Genomic DNA, 20,544 nt, shown 5'->3' on the forward strand with positions numbered 1-20,544 from the left:
AATAAAAACAAATATAACAAAGATTACAAAGTACACTCGCTAGAACATATCCTACCCTATTATACCAATCATCAATAAACAAGTGCAACATACAACTTAGGTAGTTTTTAATTCCACTGATCATTTTAGGTTTAAACATTTCACGAAGTACTCTGAAAACATTTGCAATTTGGATCAAAAGGAATGAAAACGACCCCTTTCTAACAGGCAACAGTTTCCCTGTTTTGCCAGAACCTTACTTCTAATATCTGGACAGTGACGGTGTGATCCACTCCCACTACTTAGACCTCATTTTAGCCTACCCTGTATCTTTTAGCTATGTCATACAGAAGCCGACCAAGAGGACCATGCTTGTGTTTCCTGCCTAGCCAGTCACTCCACTCAATGAGACAAAGATGGTCAGACAGTAAATTTTCAGTTTGGTTACCTCTTTGCCTCCAAACTTGCTCCTTAATACTCCGCCATGCTCTTTCTATGTGCTGTGTATGGGCACCAGTTCGTGGATCTACATACCACCTTGCATGATTTACAGTCATGTGATTGTAGCCAAGTTGAGGGAGGGAACGATAAGCACGCCATTTATCACTAATGATGTCTGATCCTATCCTGACATGATGTGCAATCAGGGGGATAAGATCTTGCCTTCGTCTTCTCTCTACAAGACGCAGCACTGGCTTTCCTCTGTTGCCTCTCTGCAACTGCACACCAAGCATACCGAAGACCCATTTCCGTCTTTGCCAGGTGCCTCCCATTCTTCCTCTGCCATACTGTTGTGATGATGACCAATACAAAAAGAGAAACAGAAACAGCGCATGGAGTGTGATAAACAACTTACAAGCAAACTATATGATGTTACACAATGATGACCTATAATGAACTAAATTTAAAGGAGCCGTATACAAGATTGTGACCAAAGCTGGTATTGCAATCACATTCAAATTACTGTACAGCGGTATATCCCCTCCCCCTCCTTACTGACTAGAGCACCACCCCTAGAATTTTGCCCGTTTTCATGAATGTCTCGCTAGATTTGAGTCTGTGTTTTCCAGGCTAGTCTAGCCCACTAATTGAGATGCTGTTTTATATTTTACCAATCACTCACTTAGCATCACAAACCATGTACAGCAAACCCATTGGTGCAGTTCACATACCTTTCTCTTATGGCGGAAATGACTCATCAATAACAACGAATTCACGAGGTCCACCAATGAGCTGTCCTCGTCGTTCTCTCATTCGCTCAATAGCCCTTCTGCAGACCTTCCTCAGTTTTTTTGCCATCTTTGAGAGGGTTGCAGGACTTGCAGCAATTCTGTCCTCCATCATATCTACCCGTCTGAGACGTAGGCCCTGTGCAAATCTATAGAAAATAACACAAAGTTTTACATTTTCTTTATTTACGTTTTCTTCAAAACAATTTTCCAAAGTAATTATCTAACACTTGTTTTACTGTTGTATGTAGGCTATTACCTATAAAGGAACTGCATCCACTGAAAGAGTGAAAGTCTGGACTTGCTGAAAAGAGATTTTTCCCTAATTGATTTCACTGTCCTAGTCCCTTGGTGGTCTACTCGTTGGCATGTCCTTAAAAGCAGAGTTAGGATAATATTTGATTGGTGAAAATATTTAACAGATTATTGATATTCAGAAAATATTACTACAGTGCATCAATCACTTAACATACACAAAGGCCTAAATCTGGAAAGTGAATATTCAACTTTACAAGGCATTCAACAGACGACTGTAGTCTTTAGGTTGGTAGGTGAAAGAAATCTACTAGTCACCTGTATTATTTTACCAGCATTTTTTTTTTTGTTTGTTTAGGATCCACCTGAATAGCTACATTTTGCATCCCTTTTAATGCCTGCTAAATAGGCCTAATTAATATTATGCACAAACCTGCTTAGTCAATAGCTCTAACAGACATTAGCCGAGGAAAAAGTTCTTACCAGCTGTAATGGTCCCTGCCCCTCTTCTTAGTCATCTTCATCTTCTTGTGACAGATGCGGCATTTGATTTTTTTCATGAGGAGTTTTTTTTTCTGAAGGAATTTAATTAGCTTTAAAGTTTTTCTGGTTGAACTACCTTCAAAAATCAGTTTTCTCACTTCGTTTTGCAGTGTCATCCTGGTAGTCACTTCTCTTTTTTCTCTTCTTCCTTTGCTTTTCGCGGGCAGATCAAAATAAAACCTCGCGAGAAGCGCAAACAAGACAAGAACGTCGTGTTTGCGCTTCTCGCGAGCTTTTACTTTGAAGACAGACGGTAAAACCGACACTTCCAGTTTAACCTAACGACTGAGCCAACTTCTAGACATTCTCTGGCCTTACGTTGAGCGTCAACATTCTGGTCCCGCATGCGAAATGGAGGGAAAGGAAGAAACATCTTCGTCCTCCAGGAGAATGCAAACCCGTTCTGGACCTCTAAAAGATAATGCTGGCAAGAGGGGCCATTGTGATACAGAGGATGACTCTTCTGGTAAGTTTTAACTGCAGCTAACTAGTTTGTGTACATCCAAACATGCAGAGCAGTAGATATGCTAGTTAGCCAAAGCTAGCTAGGCTATATGGAAGTAATAGCTTCTCTCTTTATGTAAATAATATAGCTTCTCTCTTTTCTCTGATATGTTTTTTATGCTGCTGTTTACATTTTAATCAACAGCATGGTGATTTGAATCAAATACGACGGCTGTTATTTGTAACAAAAAGTACCACATGGAAATTAGAATTGGAAGTCTTAGATTACCACTGTATAGTCTAGATTAGAATACACCCTCCTGTAAAGCATAATCCGTGACTAGTATTAAGTTTTAATTTATGTTTTTGTTATTTCTGTCAGGTACTGTGCAAATGGCCCCCACTGCCAAACTCCAGAAGCACAAACATGACCTGGAGCTGGCTAAAATGAAAATAACTTGTCAGGAAGACTTGATCAAAGAGCTAACCAAGGAGATAGACTTTTTAAAAGACCAGCTGTCTCAGAGTAAGTCAGTGGTGTTCACCAATATGTTGAGTATTATGCTAATTTATTTTATTGCTCAAATCATGGCGTTTTGTTTTTTAGTTGATTTTTTTTCTTAACTGATTTTTTCATACATGTGAATGAATGTATGCGCTCCCTTTAATTTTTGTTTTTAATCTTTACTTTGTCCTATTTAACCTGTGACAATTACATAACGACTCTCATGCTGCTATACAGTGCTGAGTCCAGTACATCTCATCTCATTTAAGTGTAAATAAATATGTACATTTTGTGTCCTAAACAACAGATACCTTCCTGTTATAATAGTTCAGTTGTACACAATCTATTTCCAAACAGTTGAACCTGTCTCCTAACAATCTATTGTGATCAATATTTCATTGTGTTGTCTTCATACAGTATCAAGAAATGTGAGAAACCCATCCCCTGAAGCATCCACATCACATGCTAATTTTTCTGCATCCTCTAAGTCAAGTTCAGAGTCTACCGACCCATCCACAGACACTTCAGACTCATCAGTCTCCTCAAGTTCCTCTACTTCTGATGATAGAGGAAGAGGAAGAAGAAGAACACAAAGAAGAAGAAGGGGAAGAAAGGAACAAGGGAGAGACGAAGCAAACGGAGCAGTATTTTAAGAGGTAATTTTATTCATGTAAATAAAACTAAGATTTAGAAGATACAGTAGTTACTGGCTATTTATTTTTTTGTTGTGTGATTTAATGTTATCTGTTCCAATGATGATGAGTGAACTTGCAGGTAAAGGTGAAGTAACACTATGAAGTCCAACTATGTGCAAGAAAGCTGGTACACTGTTTTGCCTGTTAGAAATGCTGTTAGTTTGTGTTACATAGTAAAATTCATGAATGGTTTAAGGTTATTCAATGGAAGATCCTTTATGTCACAGAGACTAATATCTACTCTCTTCTTTCTCATGAGCTCGTGGACCAGATGAGGTAATTGCACGTTACCGGAAGGTGTTGAAGGCCTATAAGAAGAAGAGCATCACTGCTGCTTGCAAAATAGTGGGAGTAGATCGCAACACAATTACACTGAATGCACCAATTGCAGAGCTTTCCATTGCTGCCCCTGAGAAGTTTGCTGAATTCAAAGAAGAGCATTCCACAAAGCAGAAGCTTGGTGATTTTGCTGGGAAATGTTTGGATGGCATCCGTGACAACCCAGATATTGAGCGTAAAGTGCAGGCACTTAAGAAGGCAAGGCAACTGTTGCCTGTTGGAAAGGGGGACTTTTGAATTGTTTGATACACATGTGAAACATGTTCATGTTCAGTGAAATTAAAATCTACCTCAGATTTATGGTCAATTTAAATGTTCAATCACCTGTTTTAGGTGATTTATGTTTTTGTACATTTTACCTTTTCCTTGTGCATGATGAACCTTTAATTTTTTCTTGAATCGGCTTTGAAAGATTTACCCCCACAGTGTTGCCTTAAATGACTGACCTATTATGAAAGATTAATCAGCAGTAGCCAAATAGGACTGTTCATCATTCATCACCTTATTTCTTTAATTACTCCAATGTCCATCCATTTTGTTGTGCAAGGCAGGTAGTTGGTGTGTTGGGGTGAAAAGAAGCAATTTTTTTCATTATTATTTTATATTTTTAGGAAAATATGCTATAGCAATAAATAAAGACATGTGGCTTCACTGTTGAAAAAATGTTGTCTTAAGCTATTTTTCCTTTCATTATACAGTATCAGCCTTGACCACATGTGTTGTTCGTTCCAGATGTGGAATTTGTGAAAATCATTATCCATAACTAAATGCATAATAGAGGATTTATTAGACTTATTTTAGTAAAACAATCAAAAAAGTATTCTTAAAGGCATAATAATGCACAATAAAAGATTTATCAGTCTTAATAAGACACTGTTCCTGCTTTAGATCTGGTACCTGCAAAAAGCACAGTTAACTGTAAACAAGTGCAGAGTTAACTTATAATAGATGAGCAATAAAACGTATATTAATAAATCAATCAATAAAGATTAATAAAAGCATGACAAAGATATAATAGTTGGGCTAGTTGAGTCAAAATATGTGTTTGTAATGTTATTATGAACAATCAAAATACGAGCATGCTATTAATGTTCTTAAGCATTAACAAACAGTTAACAAGTTTCTTATAAGTTCTTTTAGTCTGCTTTTAACTATATTATAATGAGACTATTAATACATATATAATCTTATTACCACAATGTCAGTAAGCATCTTATATGCAGTTATAAGGGCCTTATTAGCTACTAACTATTGATTATTAGCGCTTATTACAAGGACCTTAATATGCTTTTAACTATATTATAATGAGACTATTAATACATATATAATCTTATTACCGCATAATAATGTCAGTAAGCATCTTATATGCAGTTATAAGGGCCTTATTAGCTACTAACTATTGATTATTAACGCTTATTACAAGGACCTTAATATGCTTTTAACTATATTATAATGAGACTATTAATACATATATAATCTTATTACCGCATAATAATGTCAGTAAGCATCTTATATGCAGTTATAAGGGCCTTATTAGCTACTAACTATTGATTATTAACGCTTATTACAAGGACCTTAATATGAAGCGTTACCCAAAGTTTCACCAGGCTTGATTACCAAAGTTAGCTAACGACAGCACCTCATTCATTTACATTAACTTAAAGCCAGTTAGTTCCTGTCCTTTTGGTTAACATGATGCAGTAAAAACATAGTTGCAGAAATAGCATAGTTATTGCCAAAATACACTCGTATCATGCAGAAAGATTTTACCAACCTTTTGTTAAGTGATCCAACTCGTGCGTGCACTCTTCTCTTCACAGGCAGCAGAGACAAAAGCCAGTCAGCAAACAGCAGAAACTGCGCGAAATGTATCCATTTCACAGGGGGTGGAGATTTCCCAGTTTGCATTGCTTCTTGCTTTTGTTATCCTGCAGGAGTTGCACTGGAATATGCCTGCTTTCTTTTCAGTTATTGCAAACTTTGTTGTGCTCAGAATATGTGTGCTTTAGGTTGTAGCAAACTTTATCTTTTATGCTCTAAAATTGAGAAATTTTATTTTCAATTGTAATTAACATTGTATTGTTTATATTATGTTATGGCATCTTAGAGGTGTGGGAGTAAAATTCTTGTGTTTTTGAATTGAATTGAAATGGAGCCTTGCTGGAGCCCACTTACTGCCCATGCTTAATTTAGCCCATTTAATGCCCACCCATTGCCCATATGGGCTCCAACAACAAAGCCCACTTATTGCCCATGCTAAATAGCCCATTTAATGCCCACCAACTGCCCATGTGGGGCCCAACAACAAAGCCCACCTATTGCCCATGTTAATTTAGCCCATTCAATGCCCACCCATTGCCCATGTGGGGCCCAGCAACAAAGCCCACTCGAAGCCCATGCCCACCCGAAGCCCACCTAGCCCAGATGAGACCCATGTGGGCCCCAACTGTATGTGTTTGCAGGGATACACGCCGGATTACAGCGACTACGCTAAGCTAAAGCTAACCGGGACGTTTCCAGATCAGGACAATGGCTGGGTCGGCTACAAAACACTTTGGCTCACTCATCCAACTCTATAGTCTGGCTAACATGACTTCAAAGCTCTCCCTCTAAGCTCCAAACTATACTGAGAGAGTGTATTTAAGTTACAGTTTCTGTTGTATGTTAGTTTATGGCAGTCAGAATCTTTCTTTAGTCCAATTCCTATAGAACTGGGAGGAAGTTCAGCCATTTCTAGATGTCTAAAAACAAACTCATTTATACTGATCTCAAATTGAAAGGAACTACAATTAAATTCCCTAGTCAACTATTCAAAATATCCAATCCTTGCAAAGAAACACATTCAGTGAATAACATTGGTAATTTTTCTCAGTGCTCTGTATTACAATGTATTTAATATAATCCAAGCAATATAATGTTATCTGAACAAGTATGCAGTTTACAGACTATAAAACTATAAGATATGAGCCACCTGTTCTGGTATCAAAGGTCACCTATTGTGCTGTGTTGATATTGATAAGGCTGGCTGTTGATTGGTACACAATAGCTGGTCATTGACTGCCAATGTTACACAGTCTTAGATTAAAATAAATTTACAAATAGTTAATACTGAGCATTAATTGAAATTTTATTTAAAATTGAGGAAGAAACATGTCTCCTAACCTACTTGAGCCTTATTGAAGCATTTATTAACCCTCAAATATCAGTTATATGAAAAAATATATCAAAAATTCAAATTTGGTGAAAATGGATTTTTTAAACCCCTGTAGTTTAAAAATACTTGAGAGACACAGAACAAAAATTTGGAAATATAAAATATGGGTTGGGCGGCACGGTGGTGTAGTGGTTAGCGCTGTCGCCTCACAGCAAGAAGGTCCTGGGTTCGAGCCCCGGGGCCAGAAAGGGCCTTTCTGTGTGGAGTTTGCATGTTCTCCCCGTGTCCGCGTGGGTTTCCTCCGGGTGCTCCGGTTTCCCCCACAGTCCAAAGACATGCAGGTTAGGTTAACTGGTGACTCTAAAATTGACCGTAGGTGTGAATGTGAGTGTGAATGGTTGTCTGTGTCTATGTGTCAGCCCTGTGATGACCTGGCGACTTGTCCAGGGTGTACCCCGCCTTTCGCCCGTAGTCAGCTAGGATAGGCTCCAGCTTGCCTGCGACCCTGTAGAAGGATAAAGTGGCTAGAGATAATGAGATGAGATGAAAATATGGGTCTTGGGGATTACTGAAAAAAATTTACAAGTTCCTAACTGCTATCCCACATTGGATTTCTTGCTACTGAAAATGGCATGTTTTAGAAATCGGCGAATTTCAAAACCCTATTACAGACAAACTAGGAATAGTGAAGACTTGGTAAAACTGAAATTGGTAGATATTTCTGTGTAGATTTTAATAACATTCTTAGTTTAAGCATTACTGCCACAGGCAAGCTTCCAGAATGAGTTAAAAATGCAAAAAATGCAAATTTGTCTTTTTAATTTCCTTGTTAAAATCACCATCTAATATACAATGACCATTGAAATTCTAAGGTGAAGCTTGTAGTACAAGACATTGAGTCTCTCTGTGCAAAATTTTAGGTTTCTATCTTGCATAATAAAGATTATATTACACTTTGAAATATGTATGTTTTGAGCAAAATGAAAAAAAATCAAAAAATTCACGTCTGTATCTCTGAAACCATTGGAGATAGGAAGCTCAAATTTTGGGGATTAACTTATTTTAATAGTATCTCTGAGCCCTCCAAATATCATTGAAATCTAAGATGGTCGAGCTTTAATTTGTCAGATATTTGTTGATTTGGCATGGAATGACCCTTTTCTCATTCTTTACCTTCATACTGATAAGGGCTGGGTTTCCCAAAAGCCTCTTAACGCTAAGACTTTCTTCACCAGGCGGTGTGTGTGACTGGTAATTACTAACACTGGCCACTAGGCGGTGTGTGACTGGTGATTACTAACACTGGCCACTAGGCGGTGTGTGACTGGTAATTACTAACACTGGCCACTAGGCAGTGTGTGAATGGTAATTACTAACACTGGCCACTAGGCGGTGTGTATGACTGGTAATTACTAACACTGGCCACTAGGCGGTGTGTGTGACTGGTAATTACTAACACTGGCCACTAGGCGGTGTGTGTGACTGGTAATTACTAACACTGGCCACTAGGCGGTGTGTGTGACTGGTAATTACTAACACTGGCCACTAGGCGGTGTGTATGAGACTGATAATTACTAACACTGGCCACTAGGCAGTGTGTGTGAATGGTAATTATTAACACTGGCCACTAGGCGGTGTGTGTGAGACTGGTAATTACTAACACTGGCCACTAGGTGGTATGTCTAACTGATAATGACTAACACTGGCCACTAGGCAGTGTGTGTGATTGGTAATTACTAACACTGGCCACTAGGCGGTGTGTGTGAGACTGGTAATTACTAACACTGGCCACTAGGTGGTATGTCTAACTGGTAATTACTAACACTGGCCACTAGGTGGTATGTCTGACTGGAAATTACTAACACTGGCCACTAGGTGGTGTGTCTGACAGGTAATTACTAACACTGGCCACTAGGCGGTGTGTGTGACTGGTAATTACTAACACTGGCCATTAGGCGGTGTGTGACTGGTAATTAATAACACTGGCCACTAGGCGGTGTGTGACTGGTAATTACTAACACTGGCCACTAGGCCGTGTGTGACTGGTAATTACTAACACTGGCCAATAGGTGGTGTGTGTGACTGGTAATTACTAACACTGGCCACTAGGCGGTGTGTGACTGGTAATTACTAACACTGGCCACTAGGCGGTGTGTGACTGGTAATTACTAACACTGGCCACTAGGCAGTGTGTGACTGGTAATTACTAACACTAGCCACTAGGTGGTATGTCTGACTGGTAATTACTAACACTGGCCACTAGGTGGTATGTCTGACTGGAAATTACTAACACTGGCCACTAGGCGGTGTGTGACTGGTAATTACTAACACTGGCCACTAGGCGGTGTGTGACTGGTAATTACTAACACTGGCCACAAGGCAGTGTGTGACTGGTAATTACTAACACTGGCCACTAGGCGGTGTGTGTGACTGGTAATTACTAACACTTGCCACTAGGCGGTGTGTGTGATAGGTAATTACTAACACTGGCCACTCGGCGGTGTGTGTGAGACTGGTAATTACTAACACTGGCCACTAGGAAGTGTGTGTGACTGGTAATTATTAACACTGAACACTAGGCGGTGTGTGTGAGACTGGTAATTACTAACACTAGCCACTAGGTGGTATGTCTGACTGGTAATTTCTAACACTGGCCACTAGGTGGTATGTCTGACTGGTAATTACTAACACTGGCCACTAGGTGGTGTGTCTGACTGGTAATTACTAACACTGGCCACTAGGCGGTGTGTGTGACTGGTAATTACTAACACTGGCCACTAGGCAGTGTGTGACTGGTAATTACTAACACTGGCCACTAAGCGGTGTGTGACTGGTAATTACTAACACTGGCCACTAGGTGGTGTGTCTGACTGGTAATTACTAACACTGGCCACTAGGCGGTGTGTGACTGGTAATTACTAACACTGGCCACTAGGTGGTGTGTCTGACTGGTAATTATTAACACTGAACACTAGGCGGTGTGTGTGAGACTGGTAATTACTAACACTGGCCACTAGGTGGTATGTCTAACTGGTAATTACTAACACTGGCCACTAGGTGGTGTGTCTGACAGGTAATTACTAACACTGTCCACTAGGCGGTGTCTGTGACTGGTAATTACTAACACTGGCCATTAGGTGGTGTGTGACTGGTAATTACTAACACTGGCCACTAGGCGGTGTGTGACTGGTAATTACTAACACTGGCCAATAGGTGGTGTGTATGACTGGTAATTACTAACACTGGCCACTAGGCGGTGTGTGACTGGTAATTACTAACACTGGCCACTAGGCGGTGTGTGACTGGTAATTACTAACACTGGCCACTAGGCAGTGTGTGACTGGTAATTACTAACACTAGCCACTAGGTGGTATGTCTGACTGGTAATTACTAACACTGGCCACTAGGCGGTATGTCTGACTGGAAATTACTAACACTGGCCACTAGGCGGTGTGTGTGACTGGTAATTACTAACACTGGCCATTAGGCGGTGTGTGACTGGTAATTACTAACACTGGCCACTAGGCGGTGTGTGACTGGTAATTATTAACTGGTCACTAGGCCGTGTGTGACTGGTAATTACTAACACTGGCCAATAGGTGGTGTGTGTGACTGGTAATTACAAACACTGGCCACTAGGCGGTGTGTGACTGGTAATTACTAACACTGGCCACTAGGCGGTGTGTGACTGGTAATTACTAACACTGGCCACTAGGCAGTGTGTGTGATTGGTAATTACTAACACTGGCCACTAGGCGGTGTGTGTGAGACTGGTAATTACTAACACTGGCCACTAGGTGGTATGTCTAACTGGTAATTACTAACACTGGCCACTAGGTGGTATGTCTGACTGGAAATTACTAACACTGGCCACTAGGTGGTGTGTCTGACAGGTAATTACTAACACTGGCCACTAGGCGGTGTGTGTGACTGGTAATTACTAACACTGGCCATTAGGCGGTGTGTGACTGGTAATTACTAACACTGGCCACTAGGCGGTGTGTGACTGGTAATTACTAACACTGGCCACTAGGCCGTGTGTGACTGGTAATTACTAACGCTGGCCAATAGGTGGTGTGTGTGACTGGTAATTACTAACACTGGCCACTAGGCGGTGTGTGACTGGTAATTACTAACACTGGCCACTAGGCCGTGTGTGACTGGTAATTACTAACACTGGCCACTAGGCAGTGTGTGACTGGTAATTACTAACACTAGCCACTAGGTGGTATGTCTGACTGGTAATTACTAACACTGGCCACTAGGCGGTATGTCTGACTGGAAATTACTAACACTGGCCACTAGGTGGTGTGTCTGATTGGTAATTACTAACACTTGCCACTAGGCGGTGTGTGACTGGTAATTACTAACACTGGCCACTAGGCGGTGTGTGACTGGTAATTACTAACACTGGCCACTAGGCAGTGTGTGACTGGTAATTACTAACACTGGCCACTAGGCGGTGTGTGTGACTGGTAATTACTAACACTGGCCACTAGGCGGTGTGTGTGACTGGTAATTACTAACACTGGCCACTAGGCGGTGTGTGTGATAGGTAATTACTAACACTGGCCACTCGGCGGTGTGTGTGAGACTGGTAATTACTAACACTGGCCACTAGGAAGTGTGTGTGACTGGTAATTATTAACACTGAACACTAGGCGGTGTGTGTGAGACTGGTAATTACTAACACTAGCCACTAGGTGGTATGTCTGACTGGTAATTTCTAACTGGCCACTAGGTGGTATGTCTGACTGGTAATTACTAACACTGGCCACTAGGTGGTGTGTCTGACTGGTAATTACTAACACTGGCCACTAGGCGGTGTGTGTGACTGGTAATTACTAACACTGGCCACTAGGCGGTGTGTGACTGGTAATTACTAACACTGGCCACTAGGCAGTGTGTGACTGGTAATTACTAACACTGGCCACTAGGCGGTGTGTGACTGGTAATTACTAACACTGGCCACTAGGTGGTGTGTCTGACTGGTAATTACTAACACTGGCCACTAGGCGGTGTGTGACTGGTAATTACTAACACTGGCCACTAGGTGGTGTGTCTGACTGGTAATTATTAACACTGAACACTAGGCGGTGTGTGTGAGACTGGTAATTACTAACACTGGCCACTAGGTGGTATGTCTAACTGGTAATTACTAACACTGGCCACTAGGTGGTGTGTCTGACAGGTAATTACTAACACTGGCCACTAGGCGGTGTGTGTGACTGGTAATTACTAACACTGGCCATTAGGCGGTGTGTGACTGGTAATTACTAACACTGGCCACTAGGCGGTGAGTGACTGGTAATTACTAACACTGGCCAATAGTTGGTGTGTGTGACTGGTAATTACTAACACTGGCCACTAGGCGGTGTGTGACTGGTAATTATTAACACTGGCCACTAGGCGGTGTGTGACTGGTAATTACTAACACTGGCCACTAGGCAGTGTGTGACTGGTAATTACTAACACTAGCCACTAGGTGGTATGTCTGACTGGTAATTACTAACACTGGCCACTAGGCGGTATGTCTGACTGGAAATTACTAACACTGGCCACTAGGCGGTGTGTGTGACTGGTAATTACTAACACTGGCCATTAGGCGGTGTGTGACTGGTAATTACTAACACTGGCCACTAGGCGGTGTGTGACTGGTAATTACTAACTGGTCACTAGGCCGTGTGTGACTGGTAATTACTAACACTGGCCAATAGGTGGTGTGTGTGACTGGTAATTACTAACACTGGCCACTAGGCGGTGTGTGACTGGTAATTACTAACACTGGCCACTAGGCGGTGTGTGACTGGTAATTACTAACACTGGCCACTAGGCTGTGTGTGACTGGTAATTACTAACACTAGCCACTAGGTGGTATGTCTGACTGGTAATTACTAACACTGGCCACTAGGCGGTATGTCTGACTGGAAATTACTAACACTGGCCACTAGGTGGTGTGTCTGACTGGTAATTACTAACACTTGCCACTAGGCGGTGTGTGACTGGTAATTACTAACACTGGCCACTAGGCGGTGTGTGACTGGTAATTACTAACACTGGCCACTAGGCAGTGTGTGACTGTTAATTACTAACACTGGCCACTAGGCGGTGTGTTTGACTGGTAATTACTAACACTGGCCACTAGGCGGTGTGTGTGACTGGTAATTACTAACACTGGCCACTAGGCGGTGTGTGTGATAGGTAATTACTAACACTGGCCACTCGGCGGTGTGTGTGAGACTGGTAATTACTAACACTGGCCACTAGGAAGTGTGTGTGACTGGTAATTATTAACACTGAACACTAGGCGGTGTGTGAGAGACTGGTAATTACTAATACTAGCCACTAGGTGGTATGTCTGACTGGTAATTACTAACACTGGCCACTAGGCGGTATGTCTGATTGGAAATTACTAACACTGGCCACTAGGTGGTGTGTATGACTGGTAATTACTAACACTGGCCACTAGGCGGTGTGTGTGACTGGTAATTACTAACACTGGCCACTAGGCGGTGTGTGTGACTGGTAATTACTAACACTGGCCACTAGGCGGTGTGTGTGATTGGTAATTACTAACACTGGCCACTAGGCGGTGTGTGTGAGACTGGTAATTACTAACACTGGCCACTAGGAAGTGTGTGTGACTGGTAATTACTAACACTGGCCACTAGGCGGTGTGTGTGATTGGTAATTACTAACACTGGCCACTAGGCGGTGTGTGTGAGACTGGTAATTACTAACACTGGCCACTAGGTGGTATGTCTGACTGGAAATTACTAACACTGGCCACTAGGTGGTGTGTCTGACTGGTAATTACTAACACTGGCCACTAGGAAGTGTGTGTGACTGGTAATTACTAACACTGGCCACTAGGTGGTGTGTGACTGGTAATTACTAACACTGGCCACTAGGTGGTGTGTCTGACTGGTAATTACTAACACTGGCCACTAGGCGGTGTGTGTGACTGGTAATTATCAACACTGAACACTAGGCGGTGTGTGTGAGACTGGTAATTACTAACACTAGCCACTAGGTGGTATGTCTGACTGGTAATTATTAACACTGGCCACTAGGTGGTGTGTGACTGGTAATTACTAACACTGGCCACTAGGTGGTGTGTCTGACTGGTAATTACTAACACTGGCCACTAGGTGGTGTGTCTGACTGGTAATTACTAACACTGGCCACTAGGCGGTGTGTGTGACTGGTAATTACTAACACTGGCCACTAGGCGGTGTGTGTGACTGGTAATTATTAACACTGAACACTAGGCGGTGTGTGTGAGACTGGTAATTACTAACACTAGCCACTAGGTGGTATGTCTGACTGGTAATTACTAACACTGGCCACTAGGTGGGATGTCTGACTGGTAATTACTAACACTGGCCACTAGGTGGTGTGTCTGACTGGTAATTACTAACACTGGCCACTAGGCGGTGTGTGTGACTGGTAATTACTAACACTGGCCACCAGGCGGTGTGTCTCATCTCATCTCATTATCTCTAGCTGCTTTTATCCTTCTACAGGGTCGCAGGCAAGCTGTAGCCTATCCCAGCTGACTACGGGCGAAAGGTGGGGTACACCCTGGACAAGTCGCCAGGTCATCACAGGGCTGACACACAGACACAGACAACCATTCACACCTACGGTCAATTTAGAGTCACCAGTTAACCTAACCTGCATGTCTTTGGACTGTGGGGGAAACTGGAGCACCTGGAGGAAACCCACACGGACACGGGGAGAACATGCAAACTCAACACAGAAAGGCCCTCGCCGGCCCCAGGGCTCGAACCCAGGACCTTCTTGCTGTGAGGTGACAGCGCTAACCACTACACCACCGTGCCGCCCTAGGCAGTATGTATGACAGGTAATTACTAACACTGGCCACTAGGCGGTGTGTGTGACTGGTAATTACTAACACTGGCCACTAGGCAGTGTATATGACTGGTAATTACTAACACTGGCCACTAGGCAGTGTGTATGACTGGTAATTACTAACACTGGCCACTAGGCAGTGTGTGTGACTGGTAATTACTAACACTGGCCACTAGGTGGTGTGTGTGACTGGTAATTACTAACACTGGCCACTCGGCAGTGTGTGTGACTGGTATTACTAACACTGGCCACTAGGCGGTGTGTGTGACTGGTATTACTAACACTGGCCACTAGGCAGTGTGTCTGACTGGTAATTACTAACACTGGCCACTAGGTGGTGTGTATGACTGGTAATTACTAACACTGGCCACTAGGCGGTGTGTATGACTGGTAATTACTAACACTGGCCACTAGGCGGTGTGTATGACTGGTAATTACTAACACTGGCCACTCGGCGGTGTGTATGACTGGTAATTACTAACACTGGCCACTAGGCGGTGTGTATGACTGGTAATTACTAACACTGGCCACTAGGCGGTGTGTATGACTGGTAATTACTAACACTGGCCACTAGGCGGTGTGTATGACTGGTAATTACTAACACTGGCCACTAGGCGGTGTGTCAAGTTTATTTGTATAGCGCTTTTAACAATAAACATTGTCGCAAAGCAGCTTTACAGAATTTGAACAACTTAAAACATGAGCTAATTTTATCCCTAATCTATCCCCAATGAGCAAGCCTGTGGCGACGGTGGCAAGGAGAAACTCCCTCAAATGACATGAGGAAGAAACCTCGAGAGGAACCAGACTCAAAAGGGAACCCATCCTCATTTGGGCGACAACAGACAGCCTGACTATAATATTAACAGTTTTAACATGAGGACAGTTTTGTTGATGTTATAACTCTTCATTGATGGAAACGAGTGCAAAACTGTTCATGATAACTGCAGTCCTAAAGTTAGCAAGTCAACTGTAGTCCTCAGCCATAAAAGCATTACTGTAAGAGTCCAGAACATCCTCCAGGTATAACCCTCAACTGTCCTCATGGGGCCGTCCTTCACAGGAGCAGTGCGATAAAGCTCCGACCAGACACAGGGCACCAGGATGGATCAAGCAGGTCCGGGGGCAGAAGAGGCCAGCATCTCAATCCCAGGACCAACATGTAACTCAGAGGGACAGATTGGGGGGGGGGGAAGAGAGAGAGAAAGAAAACACATGTTGTTAGGTATGCCGTAAAAATGACAAGTATTAAATCTGTGTGGTAGGCTTGCAGAGACGAGAGTGTGTGACTGGTAATTACTAACACTGGCCACTAGGCGGTGTGTGACTGGTAATTACTAACACTGGCCACTAGGTGGTGTGTATGACTGGTAATTACTAACACTGGCCACTAGGCAGTGTGTGTGACTGGTATTACTAACACTGGCCACTAGGCGGTGTGTGTGACTGGTAATTACTAATACTGGCCACTAGGCGGTGTATATGACTGGTAATTACTAACACTGGCCACTAGGCGGTGTGTATGACTCGTAATTACTAACACTGGCCACTAGGCGGTGTGTATGACTGGTAATTACTAACACTGGCCACTAGGCGGTGTGAGACTGGTAATTACTAACATTGGCCACTAGGCGGTGTGTGTGACTGATAATTACTAATACTGGCCACTAGGCGGTGTGTGTGACTGGTAATTACTAACACTGGACACTAGGCGGTGTGTGTGACTGGTAATTACTAACACTGGCCACTAGGCGGTGTGACTGGTATTACTAACACTTGCCACTAGGCGGTGTTTATGCCAGTTACTGTAATCTTCCAGTCACTGTTTCAGTATGGACCCTTTTCACGTGACGTCACGACAAACACGGCCGCCATTTTGGACATGAACTACCAGTAGTCTACCACAGCCAACAATGAGGAACGACGGCGAAGCATCGAAAGGAATATAGCCATCAAAGAAAGTTTTTACTTTCAGCATGACTTCCATTATGCCATTATATTGTTGTGCACCTGGATGTAGTAACCATCAACACACAAGGCAAGATTTATCATTTTATCGGATCCCGACAGATGCTGACCAACGGAGAAGATGTGGATGGTCTCTAAAATATTGGCAAAATGATGTTTATTGACATAGCAATCGTGTGTAACGGGAAGCATTTGCATATCCGAAATGTTGTGTTTACATCAAAGATAAAATAAACCGATATGACAACGACTGCTGCTGCCAGGTTGGGGACACAAACTAGTAGAAAGGAAGTGTGCCAACAGTGCCAACACACTTCCTTTGTGGTTGATTCTGCTTTAAGGTAAGATGCATTTAATTATTCGTCTGCTGTGGGTTTGGAATCGGTAGCCTGACCGATTCGTTCATGTTTGTGGTGCCATTTGTTTGTTGACGCATGTTGAAATGGAAGATTGGTTGTTGACATGATTTCCAGTGATGCTTTGGTGCTGCTGTGGATCAGATGTGTTGAGTAGCCTGACTGTTTTTTTTTCTTGCGTGTGGTATCATTGTTGACGCGAGGTTGTTTTTTGAACATGCCAATGCAGACACGACTTCCCCTGATGAGTTATGACTTCAGACACGATGCATGTGTGGAGGTGTGGAGTCCGCGTGATATGTGCGTAAGATAGGCTTCTCATGTGTTTGGAGATCCGCGCTCTGAGACAAGCGCAAGCACCCACCCCCCCAAGGGAAAAAAGGGACCCCCCGGAAAATATCGGCATAGTTCGAACACTGGGTTGGAGAAAGTAATGGCAAATAGTGAGTGCACAAACCATAGAAGGTAAACTGTACACAGCGCCAGGGCAGTGTGATGGTATGTCTACTTTTAGATTGTGTTAGCTTATCAATGAACACACTCGTCACTCGACGAGTTTCACGTCTTTACGACGGATACTTAAATGTGTGTTAGGTATTATTGTTGCAGTCTAAGCAGTCATTGTAGCAGCTAGATGAGCGAGAACCGAAAGGGTCTGTGCCATAAACTGTTATTTCTTCATGTCCAAAATGGCGGTCGCGTTTACGAAGGTCACGTGAGTGAAAAAGGTCTATAGCGGAAATGGTGATGAGACCGATCGACTTCCTTCTGTGACGTCACGGATCTCAAGGTCATTCACTCAGATGGCTACCTATATGAATCACTTTAATCATAAAAATTGCAATATTAGATTTATTGTTAATGCTTAAAAAAACAAAATGGTTGTTTGACCATTACACATTAGTTAAAAACTATTCCTATGTCATTCTTGAGGTTTCAGGCATTTATAAATAAAAAGTGAAGCTGTGATTCTGCATATACAGTTAGGTCCATAAATATTTGGACAGAGACAACATTTTTCTAATTTTGGTTCTGTAGATTACCACAATGAATTTTGAACAAAACAATTCAGATGCAGTTGAAGTTCAGACTTTCAGCTTTAATTCAGTGGGTTGAACAAAATGATTGCATAAAAATGTGAGGAACTAAAGTATTTTTTAAACACAATCCCTTCATTTCAGGGGCTTAAAAGTAATTGGACAAATTAAATAATTGTAAATAAAATGTTCATTTCTAATACTTGGTTGAAAACCCTTTGTTGGCAATGACTGCCTGAAGTCTTGAACTCATGGACATCACCAGACGCTGTGTTTCCTCCTTTTTAATGCTCTGCCAGGCCTTTACTGCAGCAGTTTTCAGTTGCTGTTTGTTTGTGGGCCTTTCTGTCTGAAGTTTAGTCTTTAACAAGTGAAATGCATGCTCAATTGGGTTGAGATCAGGTGACTGACATGGCCATTCAAGAATATTCCACTTCTTTGCTTTAATAAACTCCTGGGTTGCTTTGGCTTTATGTTTTGGGTCATTGTCCATCTGTATTATGAAATGCTGACCAATCAGTTTGGCTGGATTTGAGCACACAGTATGTCTCTGAATACATCAGAATTCATCCGGCTGCTTCTGTCCTATGTCACATCATCAATTAACACTAGTGACTCAGTGCCACTGGCAGCCATGCATGCCCAAGCCATCACACTGCCTCCGCCGTGTTTTACAGATTTTGATTTGATTTGATTGATTACTTTATTCTGAACAATAAAGAATACTCTCCACCACCTTATTGTCATACTCTCCACCACCTTATTGAGGTATTTCACTCACGTGACCAAGTCATGTGATGCTGCCATTTTGGACGGCACGGCTCGAATCAGTTTGAATGCGAGGAAGGCGACAAACGAAAAACATAAAAGAAAAAGGAGCGAGATGCAGAAAACACCTTCACTATCCAGCGACGTAGGGCATTTACAGGGCGAGCAGAGGGAGAGGTATTTGCAAAAATTGAGGTTAGCAAGCTTAGAGAACAACGTTTACCTGCTTCCACCAGGATTGTTCACTGACGTACGGAAGTACACGAAGCCCTCATCTTTACCTGACTTCGGCCCACATGATCTGTATACCTATGTCGTTAAAAACCCATCGCCATACACAGGTATTGATCTGAAAGCGTATACGAGTTTGGATGCCTACAAATATTTTGTGTCAGGCTGGGTAACATGCCTACATCAGCGGGTCGTCCCTGGAGCCGGTGGTCGCCATCTGATTACAGCTAAGGTTTGTTCACATTTTCATTTACTTTCAGTCCTCAGGATAAACAAAATGTTATTATATGTCATTGAAATAACTTCTTAGTCTGTTGAGACATGGCCCATTATAAATTTGCTGTTACCAGGCAATGACTAAGAACTGTATTATTAGGGTCGGTGTAGTTGTAGCAGTGTATTAGCAACTAGCTGTTAGCAGGGCTGTAGTCAAGTCCACCTTAGTCGAGTCCAAGTCACGTCCGAGTCCAAAGAGGTTCGAGTCCGAGTCAAGTCCGAGTCCAAAGAGGTTCGAGTCTGAGTCAAGTCCGAGTAAAAAGAGGTTCGAGTCCGAGTCAAGTCCGAGTCCAGGACAGCAAATACAAGTCATATACTTGGAGCATCAAGATAATAACTTTGGGTTATTACTAACACAGTGTCACAGTACTTATGGTTTGTGTATATATACAAACAATAGCTTGTACAATATAGCTTCACTCATACAGTAAGTGTGAAAAATTATTACCAGTATTATACTGTAAGTGTGTACCTGTGGTTAGAGTATGCCTTGCCTGAAAAAAAAACTGTACATGCCGTGAGTGTAATGAAATAAGTAATTTTTATTTGAGCATTAACTGTAACAACCCCCCCCCCCCCATAGAATCATTTGTCAACATTAATCAACAGTCTCACTCACTCACTCACTCACTCTCTCTCTCTCTCTCTCTCTCATACACACACCTCAAGAGGGTGGAGCAAAATGAATTGCATTCAATGGCTTGTTTTAACAAACAAAAAAACAACAACAAATACAGGTAAATCAAGGGAAAGTAAAGGAAGGCAAGTCTGGTTAGGTAAGTAAAGCTACCATCTCTGCTATTAAATCAACAATGTCCATCATCACCAAACATGCATTTTGCAGACAGACATCTCTAAAAAAGAGATTTGTTGCATTTCAAAAACATGAG

General features: G+C 42.3%; 1 protein-coding gene, 1 long non-coding RNA gene and 2 pseudogenes across 3 annotated transcripts; 2 read left to right on the forward strand and 2 right to left on the reverse strand.

Annotated features, from left to right (window-relative positions):
- Nucleotides 1-20,544, forward strand: part of LOC132867726 (histone H2AX-like) — a 1,044,434-nt pseudogene that overhangs the window by 393,336 nt on the left and 630,554 nt on the right.
- The window catches only part of LOC132867717 (uncharacterized), a 1,045,807-nt pseudogene that overhangs the window by 390,187 nt on the left and 635,076 nt on the right, over nt 1-20,544 (reverse strand).
- Nucleotides 61-1,556, reverse strand: LOC132867810 (uncharacterized). Its single transcript, XR_009650776.1, has 3 exons — nt 1,468-1,556; nt 1,152-1,357; nt 61-767 (listed from the first exon to the last, which is right to left on the reverse strand). It is a non-coding gene; the product is annotated as an uncharacterized LOC132867810 (long non-coding RNA).
- Nucleotides 2,092-4,652, forward strand: LOC132867741 (zinc finger CCHC domain-containing protein 10-like). 2 transcript variants are annotated; one of them, XM_060900755.1, is made up of 4 exons: nt 2,092-2,472; nt 2,833-2,976; nt 3,373-3,611; nt 3,910-4,652. In XM_060900755.1, exons 1-3 carry the CDS (start codon nt 2,358-2,360, stop codon nt 3,606-3,608), a joined length of 495 nt encoding a protein of 164 aa, XP_060756738.1. In that variant the 5' UTR covers nt 2,092-2,357; the 3' UTR covers nt 3,609-3,611; nt 3,910-4,652. The 2 variants fall into 2 exon arrangements, with proteins under 2 accessions (XP_060756738.1, XP_060756739.1); XM_060900756.1 differs by having other exon boundaries at nt 3,922-4,652.

This window comes from Neoarius graeffei, chromosome 19, assembly GCF_027579695.1.
Source record: "Neoarius graeffei isolate fNeoGra1 chromosome 19, fNeoGra1.pri, whole genome shotgun sequence".
NCBI lineage: Eukaryota > Metazoa > Chordata > Actinopteri > Siluriformes > Ariidae > Neoarius > Neoarius graeffei.